This window comes from Protomyctophum parallelum, assembly GCF_964188405.1.
Source record: "Protomyctophum parallelum genome assembly, chromosome: 4".
Taxonomy (NCBI): Eukaryota; Metazoa; Chordata; class Actinopteri; order Myctophiformes; family Myctophidae; genus Protomyctophum; species Protomyctophum parallelum.
In genome coordinates this window covers 52602999-52623254 of record NC_139700.1, presented here as the reverse complement: position 1 = coordinate 52623254, position 20256 = coordinate 52602999, and the positions used below count along the sequence as shown (strand labels likewise).

Sequence of the window (20256 nt, the reverse complement as noted above, 5' to 3'; positions counted from 1 at the left end):
ATTAAACCCACCATCCTGACATGGTGAAGTCTGTCTATAATGTAATGACTGAACCCACCATCCTGACATGGTGAAGTCTGTCTATAATGTAATGATTAAACCCTCCATCCTGACATGGTGAAGTCTGTCTATAATGTAATGACTGAACCCACCATCCTGACATGGTGAAGTCTGTCTATAATGTAATGACTGAACCCACCATCCTGACATGGTGAAGTCTGTCTATAATGTAATGATTAAACCCTCCATCCTGACATGGTGAAGTCTGTCTATAATGTAATGACTGAACCCACCATCCTGACATGGTGAAGTCTGTCTATAATGTAATGACTGAACCCTCCATCCTGACATGGTGAAGTCTGTCTATAATGTAATGACTGAACCCACCATCCTGACATGGTGAAGTCTGTCTATAATGTAATGACTGAACCCACCATCCTGACATGGTGAAGTCTGTCTATAATGTAATGACTGAACCCACCATCCTGACATGGTGAAGTCTGTCTATAATGTAATGACTGAACCCTCCATCCTGACATGGTGAAGTCTGTCTATAATGTAATGATTAAACCCACCATCCTGACATGGTGAAGTCTGTCTATAATGTAATGACTGAACCCACCATCCTGACATGGTGAAGTCTGTCTATAATGTAATGACTGAACCCACCATCCTGACATGGTGAAGTCTGTCTATAATGTAGTGATTAAACCCACCATCCTGACATGGTGAAGTCTGTCTATAATGTAATGACTGAACCCACCATCCTGACATGGTGAAGTCTGTCTATAATGTAATGACTGAACCCACCATCCTGACATGGTGAAGTCTGTCTATAATGTAATGACTGAACCCACCATCCTGACATGGTGAAGTCTGTCTATAATGTAATGATTAAACCCTCCATCCTGACATGGTGAAGTCTGTCTATAATGTAATGACTGAACCCACCATCCTGACATGGTGAAGTCTGTCTATAATGTAATGACTGAACCCACCATCCTGACATGGTGAAGTCTGTCTATAATGTAATGACTGAACCCTCCATCCTGACATGGTGAAGTCTGTCTATAATGTAATGACTGAACCCACCATCCTGACATGGTGAAGTCTGTCTATAATGTAATGATTAAACCCTCCATCCTGACATGGTGAAGTCTGTCTATAATGTAATGACTGAACCCACCATCCTGACATGGTGAAGTCTGTCTATAATGTAGTGATTAAACCCACCATCCTGACATGGTGAAGTCTGTCTATAATGTAATGACTGAACCCACCATCCTGACATGGTGAAGTCTGTCTATAATGTAATGACTGAACCCACCATCCTGACATGGTGAAGTCTGTCTATAATGTAATGACTGAACCCTCCATCCTGACATGGTGAAGTCTGTCTATAATGTAATGACTGAACCCTCCATCCTGACATGGTGAAGTCTGTCTATAATGTAATGACTGAACCCTCCATCCTGACATGGTGAAGTCTGTCTATAATGTAATGACTGAACCCACCATCCTGACATGGTGAAGTCTGTCTATAATGTAATGACTGAACCCTCCATCCTGACATGGTGAAGTCTGTCTATAATGTAATGACTGAACCCTCCATCCTGACATGGTGAAGTCTGTCTATAATGTAATGACTGAACCCACCATCCTGACATGGTGAAGTCTGTCTATAATGTAATGACTGAACCCTCCATCCTGACATGGTGAAGTCTGTCTATAATGTAATGACTGAACCCACCATCCTGACATGGTGAAGTCTGTCTATAATGTAATGACTGAACCCTCCATCCTGACATGGTGAAGTCTGTCTATAATGTAATGACTGAACCCACCATCCTGACATGGTGAAGTCTGTCTATAATGTAAGGACTGAACCCACCATCCCGACATGGTGAAGTCTGTCTATAATGTAATGATTAAACCCACCATCCTGACATGGTGAAGTCTGTCTATAATGTAATGACTGAACCCACCATCCTGACATGGTGAAGTCTGTCTATAATGTAATGATTAAACCCACCATCCTGACATGGTGAAGTCTGTCTATAATGTAATGATTAAACCCACCATCCTGACATGGTGAAGTCTGTCTATAATGTAATGACTGAACCCTCCATCCTGACATGGTGAAGTCTGTCTATAATGTAATGACTGAACCCTCCATCCTGACATGGTGAAGTCTGTCTATAATGTAATGACTGAACCCACCATCCTGACATGGTGAAGTCTGTCTATAATGTAATGATTAAACCCACCATCCTGACATGGTGAAGTCTGTCTATAATGTAATGACTGAACCCACCATCCTGACATGGTGAAGTCTGCCTATAATGTAATGACTGAACCCACCATCCTGACATGGTGAAGTCTGTCTATAATGTAGTGATTAAACCCACCATCCTGACATGGTGAAGTCTGTCTATAATGTAATGACTGAACCCACCATCCTGACATGGTGAAGTCTGTCTATAATGTAATGACTGAACCCACCATCCTGACATGGTGAAGTCTGTCTATAATGTAATGACTGAACCCACCATCCTGACATGGTGAAGTCTGTCTATAATGTAAGGACTGAACCCACCATCCTGACATGGTGAAGTCTGTCTATAATGTAATGACTGAACCCTCCATCCTGACATGGTGAAGTCTGTCTATAATGTAATGACTGAACCCACCATCCTGACATGGTGAAGTCTGTCTATAATGTAATGATTAAACCCACCATCCTGACATGGTGAAGTCTGTCTATAATGTAATGACTGAACCCTCCATCCTGACATGGTGAAGTCTGTCTATAATGTAATGACTGAACCCACCATCCTGACATGGTGAAGTCTGTCTATAATGTAAGGACTGAACCCTCCATCCTGACATGGTGAAGTCTGTCTATAATGTAATGACTGAACCCTCCATCCTGACATGGTGAAGTCTGTCTATAATGTAATGACTGAACCCTCCATCCTGACATGGTGAAGTCTGTCTATAATGTAAGGACTGAACCCTCCATCCTGACATGGTGTAGTCTGTCTATAATGTAATGACTGAACCCACCATCCTGACATGGTGAAGTCTGTCTATAATGTAATGACTGAACCCTCCATCCTGACATGGTGAAGTCTGTCTATAATGTAATGACTGAACCCACCATCCTGACATGGTGAAGTCTGTCTATAATGTAGTGATTAAACCCACCATCCTGACATGGTGAAGTCTGTCTATAATGTAAGGACTGAACCCTCCATCCTGACATGGTGAAGTCTGTCTATAATGTAATGACTGAACCCACCATCCTGACATGGTGAAGTCTGTCTATAATGTAGTGATTAAACCCACCATCCTGACATGGTGAAGTCTGTCTATAATGTAAGGACTGAACCCTCCATCCTGACATGGTGAAGTCTGTCTATAATGTAATGACTGAACCCTCCATCCTGACATGGTGAAGTCTGTCTATAATGTAAGGACTGAACCCTCCATCCTGACATGGTGAAGTCTGTCTATAATGTAATGACTGAACCCACCATCCTGACATGGTGAAGTCTGTCTATAATGTAATGACTGAACCCACCATCCTGACATGGTGAAGTCTGTCTATAATGTAAGGACTGAACCCACCATCCTGACATGGTGAAGTCTGTCTATAATGTAATGATTAAACCCACCATCCTGACATGGTGAAGTCTGTCTATAATGTAATGACTGAACCCTCCATCCTGACATGGTGAAGTCTGTCTATAATGTAATGACTGAACCCTCCATCCTGACATGGTGAAGTCTGTCTATAATGTAATGACTGAACCCTCCATCCTGACATGGTGAAGTCTGTCTATAATGTAATGACTGAACCCACCATCCTGACATGGTGAAGTCTGTCTATAATGTAATGACTGAACCCTCCATCCTGACATGGTGAAGTCTGTCTATAATGTAATGATTAAACCCACCATCCTGACATGGTGAAGTCTGTCTATAATGTAATGATTAAACCCACCATCCTGACATGGTGAAGTCTGTCTATAATGTAATGACTGAACCCACCATCCTGACATAGTGAAGTCTGTCTATACTGTAATGACTGAACCCTCCATCCTGACATGGTGAAGTCTGTCTATAATGTAATGACTGAACCCTCCATCCTGACATGGTGAAGTCTGTCTATAATGTAATGATTAAACCCACCATCCTGACATGGTGAAGTCTGTCTATAATGTAATGATTAAACCCACCATCCTGACATGGTGAAGTCTGTCTATAATGTAATGATTAAACCCACCATCCTGACATGGTGAAGTCTGTCTATAATGTAATGACTGAACCCACCATCCTGACATAGTGAAGTCTGTCTATACTGTAATGACTGAACCCTCCATCCTGACATGGTGAAGTCTGTCTATAATGTAATGATTAAACCCACCATCCTGACATGGTGAAGTCTGTCTATAATGTAATGATTAAACCCACCATCCTGACATGGTGAAGTCTGTCTATAATGTAATGACTAAACCCTCCATCCTGACATGGTGAAGTCTGTCTATAATGTAATGACTGAACCCACCATCCTGACATGGTGAAGTCTGTCTATAATGTAATGACTGAACCCTCCATCCTGACATGGTGAAGTCTGTCTATAATGTAATGATTAAACCCACCATCCTGACATGGTGAAGTCTGTCTATAATGTAATGACTGAACCCACCATCCTGACATGGTGAAGTCTGTCTATAATGTAATGACTGAACCCACCATCCTGACATGGTGAAGTCTGTCTATAATGTAATGATTAAACCCACCATCCTGACATGGTGAAGTCTGTCTATAATGTAATGACTGAACCCACCATCCTGACATGGTGAAGTCTGTCTATAATGTAATGATTAAACCCACCATCCTGACATGGTGAAGTCTGTCTATAATGTAATGACTGAACCCACCATGCTGACATGGTGAAGTCTGTCTATAATGTAATGACTGAACCCTCCATCCTGACATGGTGAAGTCTGTCTATAATGTAATGACTGAACCCACCATCCTGACATGGTGAAGTCTGTCTATAATGTAATGACTAAACCCACCATCCTGACATGGTGAAGTCTGTCTATAATGTAATGATTAAACCCACCATCCTGACATGGTGAAGTCTGTCTATAATGTAATGATTAAACCCACCATCCTGACATGGTGAAGTCTGTCTATAATGTAATGACTGAACCCTCCATCCTGACATGGTGAAGTCTGTCTATAATGTAATGACTGAACCCACCATCCTGACATGGTGAAGTCTGTCTATAATGTAATGACTAAACCCACCATCCTGACATGGTGAAGTCTGTCTATAATGTAATGATTAAACCCACCATCCTGACATGGTGAAGTCTGTCTATAATGTAATGATTAAACCCACCATCCTGACATGGTGAAGTCTGTCTATAATGTAATGATTAAACCCACCATCCTGACATGGTGAAGTCTGTCTATAATGTAATGATTAAACCCACCATCCTGACATGGTGTAGTCTGTCTATAATGTAATGACTGAACCCACCATCCTGACATGGTGAAGTCTGTCTATAATGTAATGACTGAACCCTCCATCCTGACATGGTGAAGTCTGTCTATAATGTAATGACTGAACCCACCATCCTGACATGGTGAAGTCTGTCTATAATGTAGTGATTAAACCCACCATCCTGACATGGTGAAGTCTGTCTATAATGTAATGACTGAACCCACCATCCTGACATGGTGAAGTCTGTCTATAATGTAATGACTGAACCCTCCATCCTGACATGGTGAAGTCTGTCTATAATGTAGTGATTAAACCCACCATCCTGACATGGTGAAGTCTGTCTATAATGTAAGGACTGAACCCACCATCCTGACATGGTGAAGTCTGTCTATAATGTAATGACTGAACCCACCATCCTGACATGGTGAAGTCTGTCTATAATGTAATGACTGAACCCACCATCCTGACATGGTGAAGTCTGTCTATAATGTAATGACTGAACCCTCCATCCTGACATGGTGAAGTCTGTCTATAATGTAATGACTGAACCCACCATCCTGACATGGTGAAGTCTGTCTATAATGTAATGATTAAACCCACCATCCTGACATGGTGAAGTCTGTCTATAATGTAATGACTGAAGCCTCCATCCTGACATGGTGAAGTCTGTCTATAATGTAATGACTGAACCCACCATCCTGACATGGTGAAGTCTGTCTATAATGTAATGATTAAACCCTCCATCCTGACATGGTGAAGTCTGTCTATAATGTAATGACTGAACCCACCATCCTGACATGGTGAAGTCTGTCTATAATGTAATGACTGAACCCTCCATCCTGACATGGTGAAGTCTGTCTATAATGTAATGACTGAACCCACCATCCTGACATGGTGAAGTCTGTCTATAATGTAATGATTAAACCCACCATCCTGACATGGTGAAGTCTGTCTATAATGTAATGACTGAAGCCTCCATCCTGACATGGTGAAGTCTGTCTATAATGTAATGACTGAACCCTCCATCCTGACATGGTGAAGTCTGTCTATAATGTAATGACTGAACCCTCCATCCTGACATGGTGAAGTCTGTCTATAATGTAATGACTGAACCCTCCATCCTGACATGGTGAAGTCTGTCTATAATGTAATGACTGAACCCACCATCCTGACATGGTGAAGTCTGTCTATAATGTAATGACTGAACCCTCCATCCTGACATGGTGAAGTCTGTCTATAATGTAATGACTGAACCCACCATCCTGACATGGTGAAGTCTGTCTATAATGTAATGATTAAACCCACCATCCTGACATGGTGAAGTCTGTCTATAATGTAATGACTGAACCCTCCATCCTGACATGGTGAAGTCTGTCTATAATGTAATGACTGAACCCACCATCCTGACATGGTGAAGTCTGTCTATAATGTAATGACTGAACCCACCATCCTGACATGGTGAAGTCTGTCTATAATGTAATGACTGAACCCACCATCCTGACATGGTGAAGTCTGTCTATAATGTAATGATTAAACCCACCATCCTGACATGGTGAAGTCTGTCTATAATGTAATGATTAAACCCACCATCCTGACATGGTGAAGTCTGTCTATAATGTAATGACTGAACCCTCCATCCTGACATGGTGAAGTCTGTCTATAATGTAATGACTGAACCCTCCATCCTGACATGGTGAAGTCTGTCTATAATGTAATGACTGAACCCTCCATCCTGACATGGTGAAGTCTGTCTATAATGTAATGACTGAACCCACCATCCTGACATGGTGAAGTCTGTCTATAATGTAATGACTGAACCCACCATCCTGACATGGTGAAGTCTGTCTATAATGTAATGATTAAACCCTCCATCCTGACATGGTGAAGTCTGTCTATAATGTAATGACTGAACCCACCATCCTGACATGGTGAAGTCTGTCTATAATGTAATGACTGAACCCTCCATCCTGACATGGTGAAGTCTGTCTATAATGTAATGACTGAACCCTCCATCCTGACATGGTGAAGTCTGTCTATAATGTAATGACTGAACCCACCATCCTGACATGGTGAAGTCTGTCTATAATGTAATGATTAAACCCACCATCCTGACATGGTGAAGTCTGTCTATAATGTAATGACTGAACCCTCCATCCTGACATGGTGAAGTCTGTCTATAATGTAATGACTGAACCCTCCATCCTGACATGGTGAAGTCTGTCTATAATGTAATGACTGAACCCACCATCCTGACATGGTGAAGTCTGTCTATAATGTAATGACTGAACCCTCCATCCTGACATGGTGAAGTCTGTCTATAATGTAATGATTAAACCCACCATCCTGACATGGTGAAGTCTGTCTATAATGTAATGACTGAACCCACCATCCTGACATGGTGAAGTCTGTCTATAATGTAATGATTAAACCCACCATCCTGACATGGTGAAGTCTGTCTATAATGTAATGACTGAACCCACCATCCTGACATGGTGAAGTCTGTCTATAATGTAATGACTGAACCCACCATCCTGACATGGTGAAGTCTGTCTATAATGTAATGACTGAACCCACCATCCTGACATGGTGAAGTCTGTCTATAATGTAATGATTAAACCCTCCATCCTGACATGGTGAAGTCTGTCTATAATGTAATGATTAAACCCACCATCCTGACATGGTGAAGTCTGTCTATAATGTAATGACTGAACCCACCATCCTGACATGGTGAAGTCTGTCTATAATGTAATGATTAAACCCTCCATCCTGACATGGTGAAGTCTGTCTATAATGTAATGACTGAACCCTCCATCCTGACATGGTGAAGTCTGTCTATAATGTAATGACTGAACCCTCCATCCTGACATGGTGAAGTCTGTCTATAATGTAATGACTGAACCCACCATCCTGACATGGTGAAGTCTGTCTATAATGTAATGATTAAACCCACCATCCTGACATGGTGAAGTCTGTCTATAATGTAATGACTGAACCCTCCATCCTGACATGGTGAAGTCTGTCTATAATGTAATGACTGAACCCTCCATCCTGACATGGTGAAGTCTGTCTATAATGTAATGACTGAACCCTCCATCCTGACATGGTGAAGTCTGTCTATAATGTAATGATTAAACCCACCATCCTGACATGGTGAAGTCTGTCTATAATGTAATGACTGAACCCACCATCCTGACATGGTGAAGTCTGTCTATAATGTAATGATTAAACCCACCATCCTGACATGGTGAAGTCTGTCTATAATGTAATGACTGAACCCTCCATCCTGACATGGTGAAGTCTGTCTATAATGTAATGACTGAACCCACCATCCTGACATGGTGAAGTCTGTCTATAATGTAATGATTAAACCCTCCATCCTGACATGGTGAAGTCTGTCTATAATGTAATGACTGAACCCTCCATCCTGACATGGTGAAGTCTGTCTATAATGTAATGACTGAACCCACCATCCTGACATGGTGAAGTCTGTCTATAATGTAATGATTAAACCCACCATCCTGACATGGTGAAGTCTGTCTATAATGTAATGACTGAACCCTCCATCCTGACATGGTGAAGTCTGTCTATAATGTAATGACTGAACCCTCCATCCTGACATGGTGAAGTCTGTCTATAATGTAATGACTGAACCCTCCATCCTGACATGGTGAAGTCTGTCTATAATGTAATGACTGAACCCACCATCCTGACATGGTGAAGTCTGTCTATAATGTAATGACTGAACCCTCCATCCTGACATGGTGAAGTCTGTCTATAATGTAATGACTGAACCCACCATCCTGACATGGTGAAGTCTGTCTATAATGTAATGATTAAACCCTCCATCCTGACATGGTGAAGTCTGTCTATAATGTAATGACTGAACCCTCCATCCTGACATGGTGAAGTCTGTCTATAATGTAATGACTGAACCCACCATCCTGACATGGTGAAGTCTGTCTATAATGTAATGATTAAACCCTCCATCCTGACATGGTGAAGTCTGTCTATAATGTAATGACTGAACCCTCCATCCTGACATGGTGAAGTCTGTCTATAATGTAATGACTGAACCCTCCATCCTGACATGGTGAAGTCTGTCTATAATGTAATGACTGAACCCTCCATCCTGACATGGTGAAGTCTGTCTATAATGTAATGACTGAACCCACCATCCTGACATGGTGAAGTCTGTCTATAATGTAATGACTGAACCCTCCATCCTGACATGGTGAAGTCTGTCTATACTGTAATGACTGAACCCTCCATCCTGACATGGTGAAGTCTGTCTATAATGTAATGACTGAACCCACCATCCTGACATGGTGAAGTCTGTCTATAATGTAATGACTGAACCCACCATCCTGACATGGTGAAGTCTGTCTATAATGTAATGATTAAACCCTCCATCCTGACATGGTGAAGTCTGTCTATAATGTAATGACTGAACCCACCATCCTGACATGGTGAAGTCTGTCTATAATGTAATGATTAAACCCACCATCCTGACATGGTGAAGTCTGTCTATAATGTAATGATTAAACCCTCCATCCTGACATGGTGAAGTCTGTCTATAATGTAATGATTAAACCCTCCATCCTGACATGGTGAAGTCTGTCTATAATGTAATGATTAAACCCACCATCCTGACATGGTGAAGTCTGTCTATAATGTAATGATTAAACCCTCCATCCTGACATGGTGAAGTCTGTCTATAATGTAATGATTAAACCCTCCATCCTGACATGGTGAAGTCTGTCTATAATGTAATGACTGAACCCACCATCCTGACATGGTGAAGTCTGTCTATAATGTAATGACTGAACCCACCATCCTGACATGGTGAAGTCTGTCTATAATGTAATGATTAAACCCACCATCCCGACATGGTGAAGTCTCTGTAGAGCATCCTCTTGCCCACCTCCTTCCGCTGGACCCTCCGGGGGAACTCCAGGTGGGTGAACTCGTTACCCAACAGGTGGGGCTGCATGTAGGCCTGAGAAACACACCACAGGAACCAGTGTTTATTTCGTCGACTGATACTTAAGGCTCAGTCATAGTCTGGATTGTCGGTGCTGAGGTGACCACCGAACTCCTTCTCTCTGTTTTTACTCACCACCGCTCAACGTTATTTCAGCTCCGGTGGTCACCTCACCACTAGAGCGGTGGTCACCTCACCACCGAAAATCCAGACTATGAATGAGCCTTAAAGGAGAATTCCATACTAAAAGGCTTTCTTACCTTTCTTTGTAGTTGTTACGTCCCCATCAAAGAGGTCCAGGTGTTATTTTGTGCAAAAGCTCCTTATTGGCTATTTCCCCTATACCATAAGCCCTCAATGAATTGCATTGAATTGAATGGGATGTATGGGGTGTTGTGCTAATTCGCTTATTTCCATCGAAATAAGTAGTAAAGTGTGCCGCTTGGGTTATTATTTACATTATGAAGAGAGGATATATACAAAATAATTATAATTTTGAGCGATGGAAATAAGCAAATTAGCACAACACCCCATACATCCCATTCAATTCAATGCAATTCATTGAGGGGTTATGGTAGGGGAAATAGCCAATAAGGAGCTTTTGCACAAAATAACACCTGGACCTCTTTGATGGGGACGTAACAACTACAAAGAAAGGTAAGAAAGCCTTTTAGTATGGAATTCTCCTTTGAGATGAAAAATGTTGGTCGACTGGTTTCAGTCCTAAATCTAAATGGGTTAAATTAACTGTTGCAGGCCTATAGTTTTCATGTTTTATATTAAAAAAATGTCTCACCAGGAACTGCAACCGCTGTCTCTCTGACTCCGGTGTGAACTCTGTTGACATGGGGACGACTTCCCCCGCCCGGATGATGATGGCTCTGAGATACAGGGCGATACAGAGAGAGGGGGGTGGGTGGGGGGTTGGGGGGGGCTAAAATGAGTGTGACTCAAGCTAAAACAGCTTTAATATCAGGCTAGTTCATTTCTCAACAGGTTACCACATAGAGCTTCCCCAGTAGGGGGTGCTGTTTTACCTGCTGTCCCCCTGCGTTGCCCACATAGAGCTTCCCCAGTAGGGGGTGCTGTTTTACCTGCTGTCCCCTGCGTTGCCCACATAGAGCTTCCCCAGTAGGGGGTACTGTTTTACCTGCTGTCCCCGGCGTTGCCCACATAGAGCTTCCCCAGTAGGGGGTGCTGTTTTACCTGCTGTCCCCTGCGTTGCCCACATAGAGCTTCCCCAGTAGGGGGTGCTGTTTTACCTGCTGTCCCCGGCGTTGCCCACATAGAGCTTCCCCAGTAGGGGGTGCTGTTTTACCTGCTGTCCCCAGCGTTGCCCACATAGAGCTTCCCCAGTAGGGGGTGCTGTTTTACCTGCTGTCCCCGGCGTTGCCCACATAGAGCTTCCCCAGTAGGTGGAGCACCACCATAGCGGTGCATCCCCCCGATATGTTGTACACGGCCTTCTCCTTCTCCAGCTGGACGTCCTGTATGTGCGCGCGCACACACACACACACACGCGCGCGCACACACACGCACACACACGCACACGCACACGGACACGCACACGCACACGGGTACAGGCTTTAGTTCCGACATACTATTGATCCGAAACCTCAACCCCTGACCTAAACCATAACCGCAAGCACGGGGGCAGCGCATGTCGGAGCAGCGCATTTTCGCATCACATCGCATGTCGGACCTTTGGTGTGTCGGATCTGTGTGTGCACCCCACGCACGCACGCACGCACGCGCACACATTTAGTATAGCACCATGAGTCAAAAAGAGCGATTAAACAAAGTTTTAACACATTTAGTACAGGAAGTGCCTTCAAAATAAAGGCTATAGAGTGCCAGAGTTGTCTGATCGCTTTTACTTTGAAAGCCATGAAACAGGAAACACTTGCCTAAAAAAGTTGACTTTACAAAGGGACCTCACATCCCCGATCATCTTAATATATTGTTTTACGCTCCAAAAAACGTTCATATTTTGCGGGAGAGACGGATGAGGAGCAGAAATGAAGCGCCAGCATATCGATCCATTCATCACCACGGAGAGCGCCCTGGATTAGGAGATACGAGTCATTCTTTCCGCCGCGCTAACATGGGAGTCAATGACAAGCTAATAGTTGCACTGAGCGTTAGCATACGGCAAGCGAAAAGCGAAATGCCAAAAAAAAAAAATCTGAATATTCTTATCTCGCCCCGCGTCGCTGGGACGTCGCTAGGACGTCCTCACACGTCAATAGTACTAATATTTCGGGGTCCTTATGACGTTCTCAGACGTCCTATGTATAGAATCTGTTAAGGGTTGGGGGATGGATGGATGATGATGAAGAGGTGCTAATTACTACGCTAGTTAATTAGTCAGATTACCCAGATTGAATTGAGACTAATTAAACAGAAAAAACGTATCCATTCATCAATCAGACGAGTAATTAAGCTGTCACCGGATTAATCAAAAATGCTAACGTGAATTTGAAAACAGGCTGCTGCTCCATACTCCATGTAACCCTTGAGCTTTAGGTTTGGCTATTTTCAAGAAGAAAAAAGGTGAAGGTTCTCGAATGACTACTTTTACTTTGGAACTGTAACGGTAAACTGTAAAAGTAAACATTTTGAATGCAGGACTGAAACTCTGACTGTAACAGAACATTTGTACATTGTGGCATTGCTAGTTTGTGTGTGTGTCCTAACATGCATACAGCCAGATACAACACATACATACACATACACCAGACAATACATTGGTTCAATGTCAAGACACAGCGTTTAAAGTATGACTGATTGCATGCTACCACCTAGTGGTCAGAACGGTAGCTACACATGATGAGATCATGGTGTGCGTTGGTGTGTGAATGTGGGAAGTGAGGACGCTGGCGTCGACTGTTCGCCGCTTCACCTTCCAATGTATGAATGAATGAATGAACCATTGTAAAGCGCTTTGAGCACTTGGAAAAGCGCTATAAAAATGCATTTCATTATTATTATTATTATTATTATATTATATGCTTCCAAGAGTTACATTATTGCATTAGGCTATACAAGAAGACTACACAATTAGAGCGTGTAAAAATAATTCTTATTTTGATCAACGTTACGCTGTTATCTCGCCTATGATACCGCACCAAAACAGCATGGAATTGTGGACAAAATCGTACCCAACGACAACAAAATATTCTCTTGTTTTTCTTACTTTAAATGCTGAATAAATAATGGACCTTGATATGAAAAGGGAAACCACTGCAGTCTGGCGTCCTCCCCTGACGTCCAGTGGAGCCACAACAGGCTCAGTGTTTAGCCTCTGCATGAGCCTAAATACTGACTTACAGCACAGAGTCTTATCTGCGGCCTGCAGTGCAGTCTGCTGCTGACACTTAAGTCGACTAAAACTAGACAAGACATTCCAGGTGACTAAAATATGACTAAAACTAGTTTGAGTCCAAAGACTATGACTAAACTAAAATGCTGCCAAAAACATATATATTTTTATTTTTATCCCACGATTTTGTAACCCATTTTTCACCTCTGTGTCAATCATCTAATGTGATCCTGGGCTCTACACACCCTCCACCAACCTTGTCCCCCATATATGGGGGACATGGGGAGAGCAACGGACTTGAACTCATGCTTCCTTCATGCCTGAGTGTCCAAGTTGCTCCTTTACACCTGACAGGGGGGGAGTTTCCCTGGTTGGACGTAGCGTGTGGAAGGAACACGTTATTCCAACCAGTTCCTTTCCCCTCCATCAGGCGCCCCGGCTGGCCAGGGAGAGGCAGTTTATTTCACCTTGTTAGGTTGAGACCGGGTAGATCTACCTGACTGACTGACTGGCTGGCTGGCTGGCTGGCTGGCTGGCTGGCTGGCTGGCTGGCTGACTGACTGACTGACTGACTGACTGACTGGCTGGCTGGCTGGCTGGCTGGCTGACTGACTGACTGACTGACTGACTGAATATCATTGTTGCCAGGCATAAACTAGTCTTGTGTAACCAGACAACTATTCTGTTGTCCAATCAGAAACCAGCTGGTAATTCTTTTTTTTTTTGTAAATCGATGCCTTAACAGTTTGACTGCGGAAAACGATTTATCAGACTTTTAATCAACCCCCCTTCACTGCCGAGATTGTTGTATTACCTTTAGAGCATACGCTGAATTATTTGGGCTTTTAATCCGCGAAAATCGAGCGAAAAAAGCTTCCACCGTTTGTTATGAACGGCCGGACCACCCGCCATCTTGGTACACCCGGAAGACGCAGCACAGGACCCTCCTCCATGAGGTGTTGAACCCCATTCGTTTACATTGGCCTCAATTTCCCAGAAGCCCTAGCAGCCCACAGCATGTGACGATTTCCGTTTCCTCATCAAAACAGATGCATCTACACTCTTTCTCTGCGGCGAAGACGGATTTTCTTTTTAATTATTACATTGCGGCGGATTAAACACATAAAACAAAAGTCGCGTATCTCCGATATGGCAGCGACATTAACCTGGAGTAATCCATTCAAAGCACGGAAACTGTTAATTAATCATACAAATGTTGTAAAAATAAAATGTCGCAATGGCAATGCAATTCTGTTGTTATTTTTGTGTACGTGTATTTATTTTTGGAGGTTTTCCACCTCGACCTCGAGTGACTGATGATATGCTACTGACGTGAGAGAAATAATAAATAATGCATTGGAGATGTGTGTGTGTGTGTGTGTGTGTGTGTGTGTGTGTGTGTGTGTGTGTGTGTGTGTGTGTGTGTGTGTGTGTGTGTGTGTGTGTGTGTGTGTGTGTGTGTGTGTGTGTGTGTGTGTGTGTGTGTGCGTGCGCCAGGTGTCTGCTTCTCCTAGAGCTGCTATAGAATGCAGACAAGGTCACTTCTGCTTAGTTAATTAAAGGGCCACTTCACCCCTTTTGCAACCAGATCTTATTCTAATGATGTTTGGGAAATTGGGAGACAAGAAACGTTTAGTATTTCAAAGTGCCAGTGATGTCATCATGGACACTGGTCTCACTTCCTTCCTGGACTACATGTTGTCTCAGTAACAGCGTTTCCAGTCCTGAGCCGACAGCCGCGGCTGTTTTCTCTGTCGGCGGCCATCGTCTTTTCCGGGTTTTTAGACAGCTGGTGGATGGAAAAGCTGTCTAAAAACCCGGTAAAGACGCTGGCGCTCATGGCTACGGCTTAAGACAGCCCTCTCCACAAGGAGGAGCAGTGCACCAAAGCATCATGGGAATTGTAGTGTGTAAGTGGCCCTTTCAGGAGCTAAAAACATGAATGGTAAAATGGTGTGTGGTGCATTTATAATAGTACTTTTCTCCAAACACAGAACCCCCAACTGCTCCAGTCTGAGCTGCTCTCAGTGGCCAACAGTATCAGACTGTGGTTGTACTGGTCAGCTCCCAGTACAACAGTTTCAGACTGTGGTTGTAGAGTTCAGTACAACAGTATCAGACTGTGGTTGTACTGGTCAGCTCCCAGTACAACAGTATCAGACTGTGGTTTTAGTGGTCAGTACAACAGTATCAGACTGTGGTTGTACTGGTCAGCTCCCAGTACAACTGTATCAGACTGTGGTTGTACTGGTCAGCTCCCAGTACAACAGTACCAGACTGTGGTTGTACTGGTCAGCTCCCAGTACAACAGTATCAGACTGTGGTTGTACTGGTCAGCTCCCAGTACAACAGTATCAGACTGTGGTTGTACTGGTCAGCTCCCAGTACAACAGTATCAGACTGTGGTTGTACTGGTCAGCTCCCAGTACAACAGTATCAGACTGTGGTTGTACTGGTCAGCTCCCAGTACAACAGTATCAGACTGTGGTTGTACTGGTCAGCTCCCAGACCAGTACAACAGTATCAGACTGTGGTTGTACTGGTCAGCTCCCAGTACAACAGTATCAGACTGTGGTTCTACTGGTCAGCTCCCAGTACAACAGTATCAGACTGTGGTTGTACTGGTCAGCTCCCAGTAGAACAGTATCAGACTGTGGTTGTACTGGTCAGCTCCCAGACCAGTACAACAGTATCAGACTGTGGTTGTACTGGTCAGCTCCCAGTACAACAGTATCAGACTGTGGTTGTACTGGTCAGCTCCCAGTACAACAGTATCAGACTGTGGTTGTACTGGTCAGCTCCCAGTACAACAGTACCAGACTGTGATTGTACTGGTCAGATCCCAGACCAGTACAACAGTACCAGACTGTGGTTGTACTGGTCAGATCCCAGTACAACAGTACCAGACTGTGTTTGTACTGGTCAGCTCCCAGTACAACAGTATCAGACTGTGGTTGTACTGGTCAACTCCCAGTACAACAGTATCAGACTGTGGTTGTACTGGTCAGCTCCCAGTACAACAGTATCAGGCTGTGGTTGTACTGGTCAGCTCCCAGTAGAACAGTATCAGACTGTGGTTGTACTGGTCAGCTCCCAGTACAACAGTATCAGACTGTGGTTGTACTGGTCAGCTCCCAGTACAACAGTATCAGACTGTGGTTGTACTGGTCAGCTCCCAGTACAACAGTATCAGACTGTGGTTGTACTGGTCAGCTCCCAGTACAACAGTATCAGACTGTGGTTGTACTGGTCAGCTCCCAGTACAACAGTATCAGACTGTGGTTGTACTGGTCAGCTCCCAGTACAACAGTATCAGACTGTGGTTGTACTGGTCAGCTCCCAGACCAGTACAACAGTATCAGACTGTGGTTGTACTGGTCAGCTCCCAGTACAACAGTATCAGACTGTGGTTCTACTGGTCAGCTCCCAGTACAACAGTATCAGACTGTGGTTGTACTGGTCAGCTCCCAGTAGAACAGTATCAGACTGTGGTTGTACTGGTCAGCTCCCAGACCAGTACAACAGTATCAGACTGTGGTTGTACTGGTCAGCTCCCAGTACAACAGTATCAGACTGTGGTTGTACTGGTCAGCTCCCAGTACAACAGTATCAGACTGTGGTTGTACTGGTCAGCTCCCAGTACAACAGTACCAGACTGTGATTGTACTGGTCAGATCCCAGACCAGTACAACAGTACCAGACTGTGGTTGTACTGGTCAGCTCCCAGTACAACAGTACCAGACTGTGGTTGTACTGGTCAGCTCCCAGTACAACAGTATCAGACTGTGGTTGTACTGGTCAACTCCCAGTACAACAGTATCAGACTGTGGTTGTACTGGTCAGCTCCCAGTACAACAGTATCAGGCTGTGGTTGTACTGGTCAGCTCCCAGTAGAACAGTATCAGACTGTGGTTGTACTGGTCAGCTCCCAGTACAACAGTATCAGACTGTGGTTGTACTGGTCAACTCCCAGTACAACAGTATCAGACTGTGGTTGTACTGGTCAGCTCCCAGTACAACAGTATCAGACTGTGGTTGTACTGGTCAGCTCCCAGTAGAACAGTATCAGACTGTGGTTGTACTGGTCAGCTCCCAGTAGAACAGTATCAGACTGTGGTTGTACTGGTCAGCTCCCAGTACAACAGTATCAGACTGTGGTTGTACTGGTCAACTCCCAGTACAACAGTATCAGACTGTGGTTGTACTGGTCAGCTCCCAGTACAACAGTATCAGACTTCAACACGCAAAATAGGAGTTGGTTATCGAACCAGTTAACCGTCTGATTCCAAGACCAAGACCGCCGGCCAGCACTGTACTGTACGGTACTGTACTGTACTGTACTGTACTACTGTCTGATATCTAATTACAGGGGAGCAATGACAATTGATTTAGTAAATCATTTCAGCTTAATGTATGTTTAGGGTGTAAACGGTATATCCATTACCTTGTTAGCTAAATGTCTTCTGTAAAAGTACTGAAGTCATTGGTTTTTTAAATACTACATTGATCTCAGCCTGTTCACTGTGCTGTCTGCGATGGTCTGCACTGATCAGCATCATCCTTTTTCGAGCGCGGTCAAGATCATGGATTTCACAATGCCACACCAGACTTTCCGGTCCTTCATTGCCATCCCCAGTTCCTGCTTACTGATGCCCACCATCGCTAGGTGTCCCTATATAGCGATGACATCAGGGAACGGTAGTTTTCTACCTCTGGTCTGCTCTGAGGCAGGACTCCAGAGAAGAAGGGAAGATTATAACCTCATTGTAGCAGTGGCCGGCAAAACTGTGTTCTTCTGGATCGGACTAGTGAAGAAAGTACTTATACTGGATCTCTTGTCCACTAGTTCGTTCCTAACATTTTAGTCTAGTTTTTATTTGTTGACGAAATTGTCAGTATATTCAGTCTTAGTTTTCATTTAGTTTCCATTTAGTTTTCGTCAGTGAAAAAAGGTAGTTGACGAAAAAACTTTTTTCATCATGGTATTAGTCGACGAAATCGACACTGCTTACCATATTATCTCTGAAGGCGTTCTCTATGGCTCCTCCCATCACCATGCTGTCTTACCATATCTTTAACCCATTCTGACCCGAGATCAGATTCTAAAAAATGTCTTCTATATCCTGAGAGTTTTCTGAAAAAGCTATGTTTCTGTCAGTCGTTCTTCGATTTTTTTTCAAAAATAGCAGACCTACAAGCTCCTAGCGCGCCACTCGGTGGCGCGCTAGGAGCTTGTAGATCTGCTAATTTTTCCAATAGCTAAAGCTATTCACCAGGCTCTCTTACCATGTCTTTGAAGGCGTTCTCGATGGCGCCCATCACCAGGCTCTCCTGCGACACCTTCTTCTCGGTGAAGAAGCGCATGGGCGGGGTGCTGGGCGGGACGGGGGCGCCCGCCGCCCCCCTCAGCGACGCGGCCCGGGTCAAGGTCCCGCGGTGGGAGGAGCCGGAGCCGCCGCCGCCGCCGCTGGGGGTGTGGATGTGGATCATGTGGATCACAGGCTCCTCCCCCAGGCAGGTGGGGGGCACCAGGAATGGCACGCGTAGGATCTCCACCACCTCCTGAAAAAAAAAATGAAATGAAATGAAAAAGATTGCATGGACAAAATGGTAAATGGTGCATTTATATAGCGCCTTTATCCAAGGCGCTTTACATAGATTGTGCATTACATTCACCCATTCATACACCGATTGCGGCGGAAGCCATGCAAGGCACCAACTAGCACATCGGGAGCAATTTGGGGTTCAGTGTCTTGCCCAAGGACACTTCGACATGTAGACAGGAGGAGCCGGGATTCGAACCGCCGACCCATGGATCATTGGACGACCTGCTCTACCTCCTGAGCCACAGTCGACAACAAGACCGCCCCTCACTTCACATGGGTGTGATATATATATATATATATATAGACAAAACATAACAGAAAACAACAAGAAAACAAAACATAGATAGAGTAAAATTACTGGTAATGATAAGGGAACATTGCATAGTGCTCAATTAAAACAGGTACAGTTGATATTTACCAGCGTTGATATGTCAAGATGAAAGCGATATAGAGAAGGAAGAGAGCTGTATTTTAGTGAAGTCTGTAAGGTGTTCCCAGTGTGTGGGGGGGCAGCAGAGAGCTGTATTTTAGTGAAGTCTGTGAGGTGTTACAGTGTGTGGGGGGGCAGCAGAGAGCTGTATTTTAGTGAAGTCTGTGAGGTGTTCCAGTGTGTGGGGGGGCAGCAGAGAGCTGTATTTTAGTGACGTCTGTGAGGTGTTCCCAGTGTGTGGGGGGGCAGCAGAGAGCTGTATTTTAGTGAAGTCTGTAAGGTGTTACAGTGTGTGGGGGGGCAGCAGAGAGCTGTATTTTAGTGAAGTCTGTAAGGTGTTCCCAGTGTGTGGGGGGGCAGCAGAGAGCTGTATTTTAGTGAAGTCTGTGAGGTGTT

The 20256-nt window shown here is 44.1% G+C and overlaps 1 protein-coding gene across 1 annotated transcript in view; it reads right to left on the bottom strand.

The window, feature by feature from the left end:
* Positions 1-20256, bottom strand: part of ppm1h (protein phosphatase, Mg2+/Mn2+ dependent, 1H) — a gene marked incomplete at its 3' end in the record, with an annotated part of 80837 nt that overhangs the window by 21745 nt on the left and 38836 nt on the right. The window contains exons 4-7 of the mRNA XM_083762876.1: positions 19111-19386; positions 11877-11989; positions 11299-11383; positions 10399-10517 (exon numbers count right to left, since the gene is read on the bottom strand). Coding sequence (XP_083619002.1) covers positions 10399-10517; positions 11299-11383; positions 11877-11989; positions 19111-19386 — 593 coding nt within the window. The remainder of the gene's footprint in view (positions 1-10398; positions 10518-11298; positions 11384-11876; positions 11990-19110; positions 19387-20256) is intronic.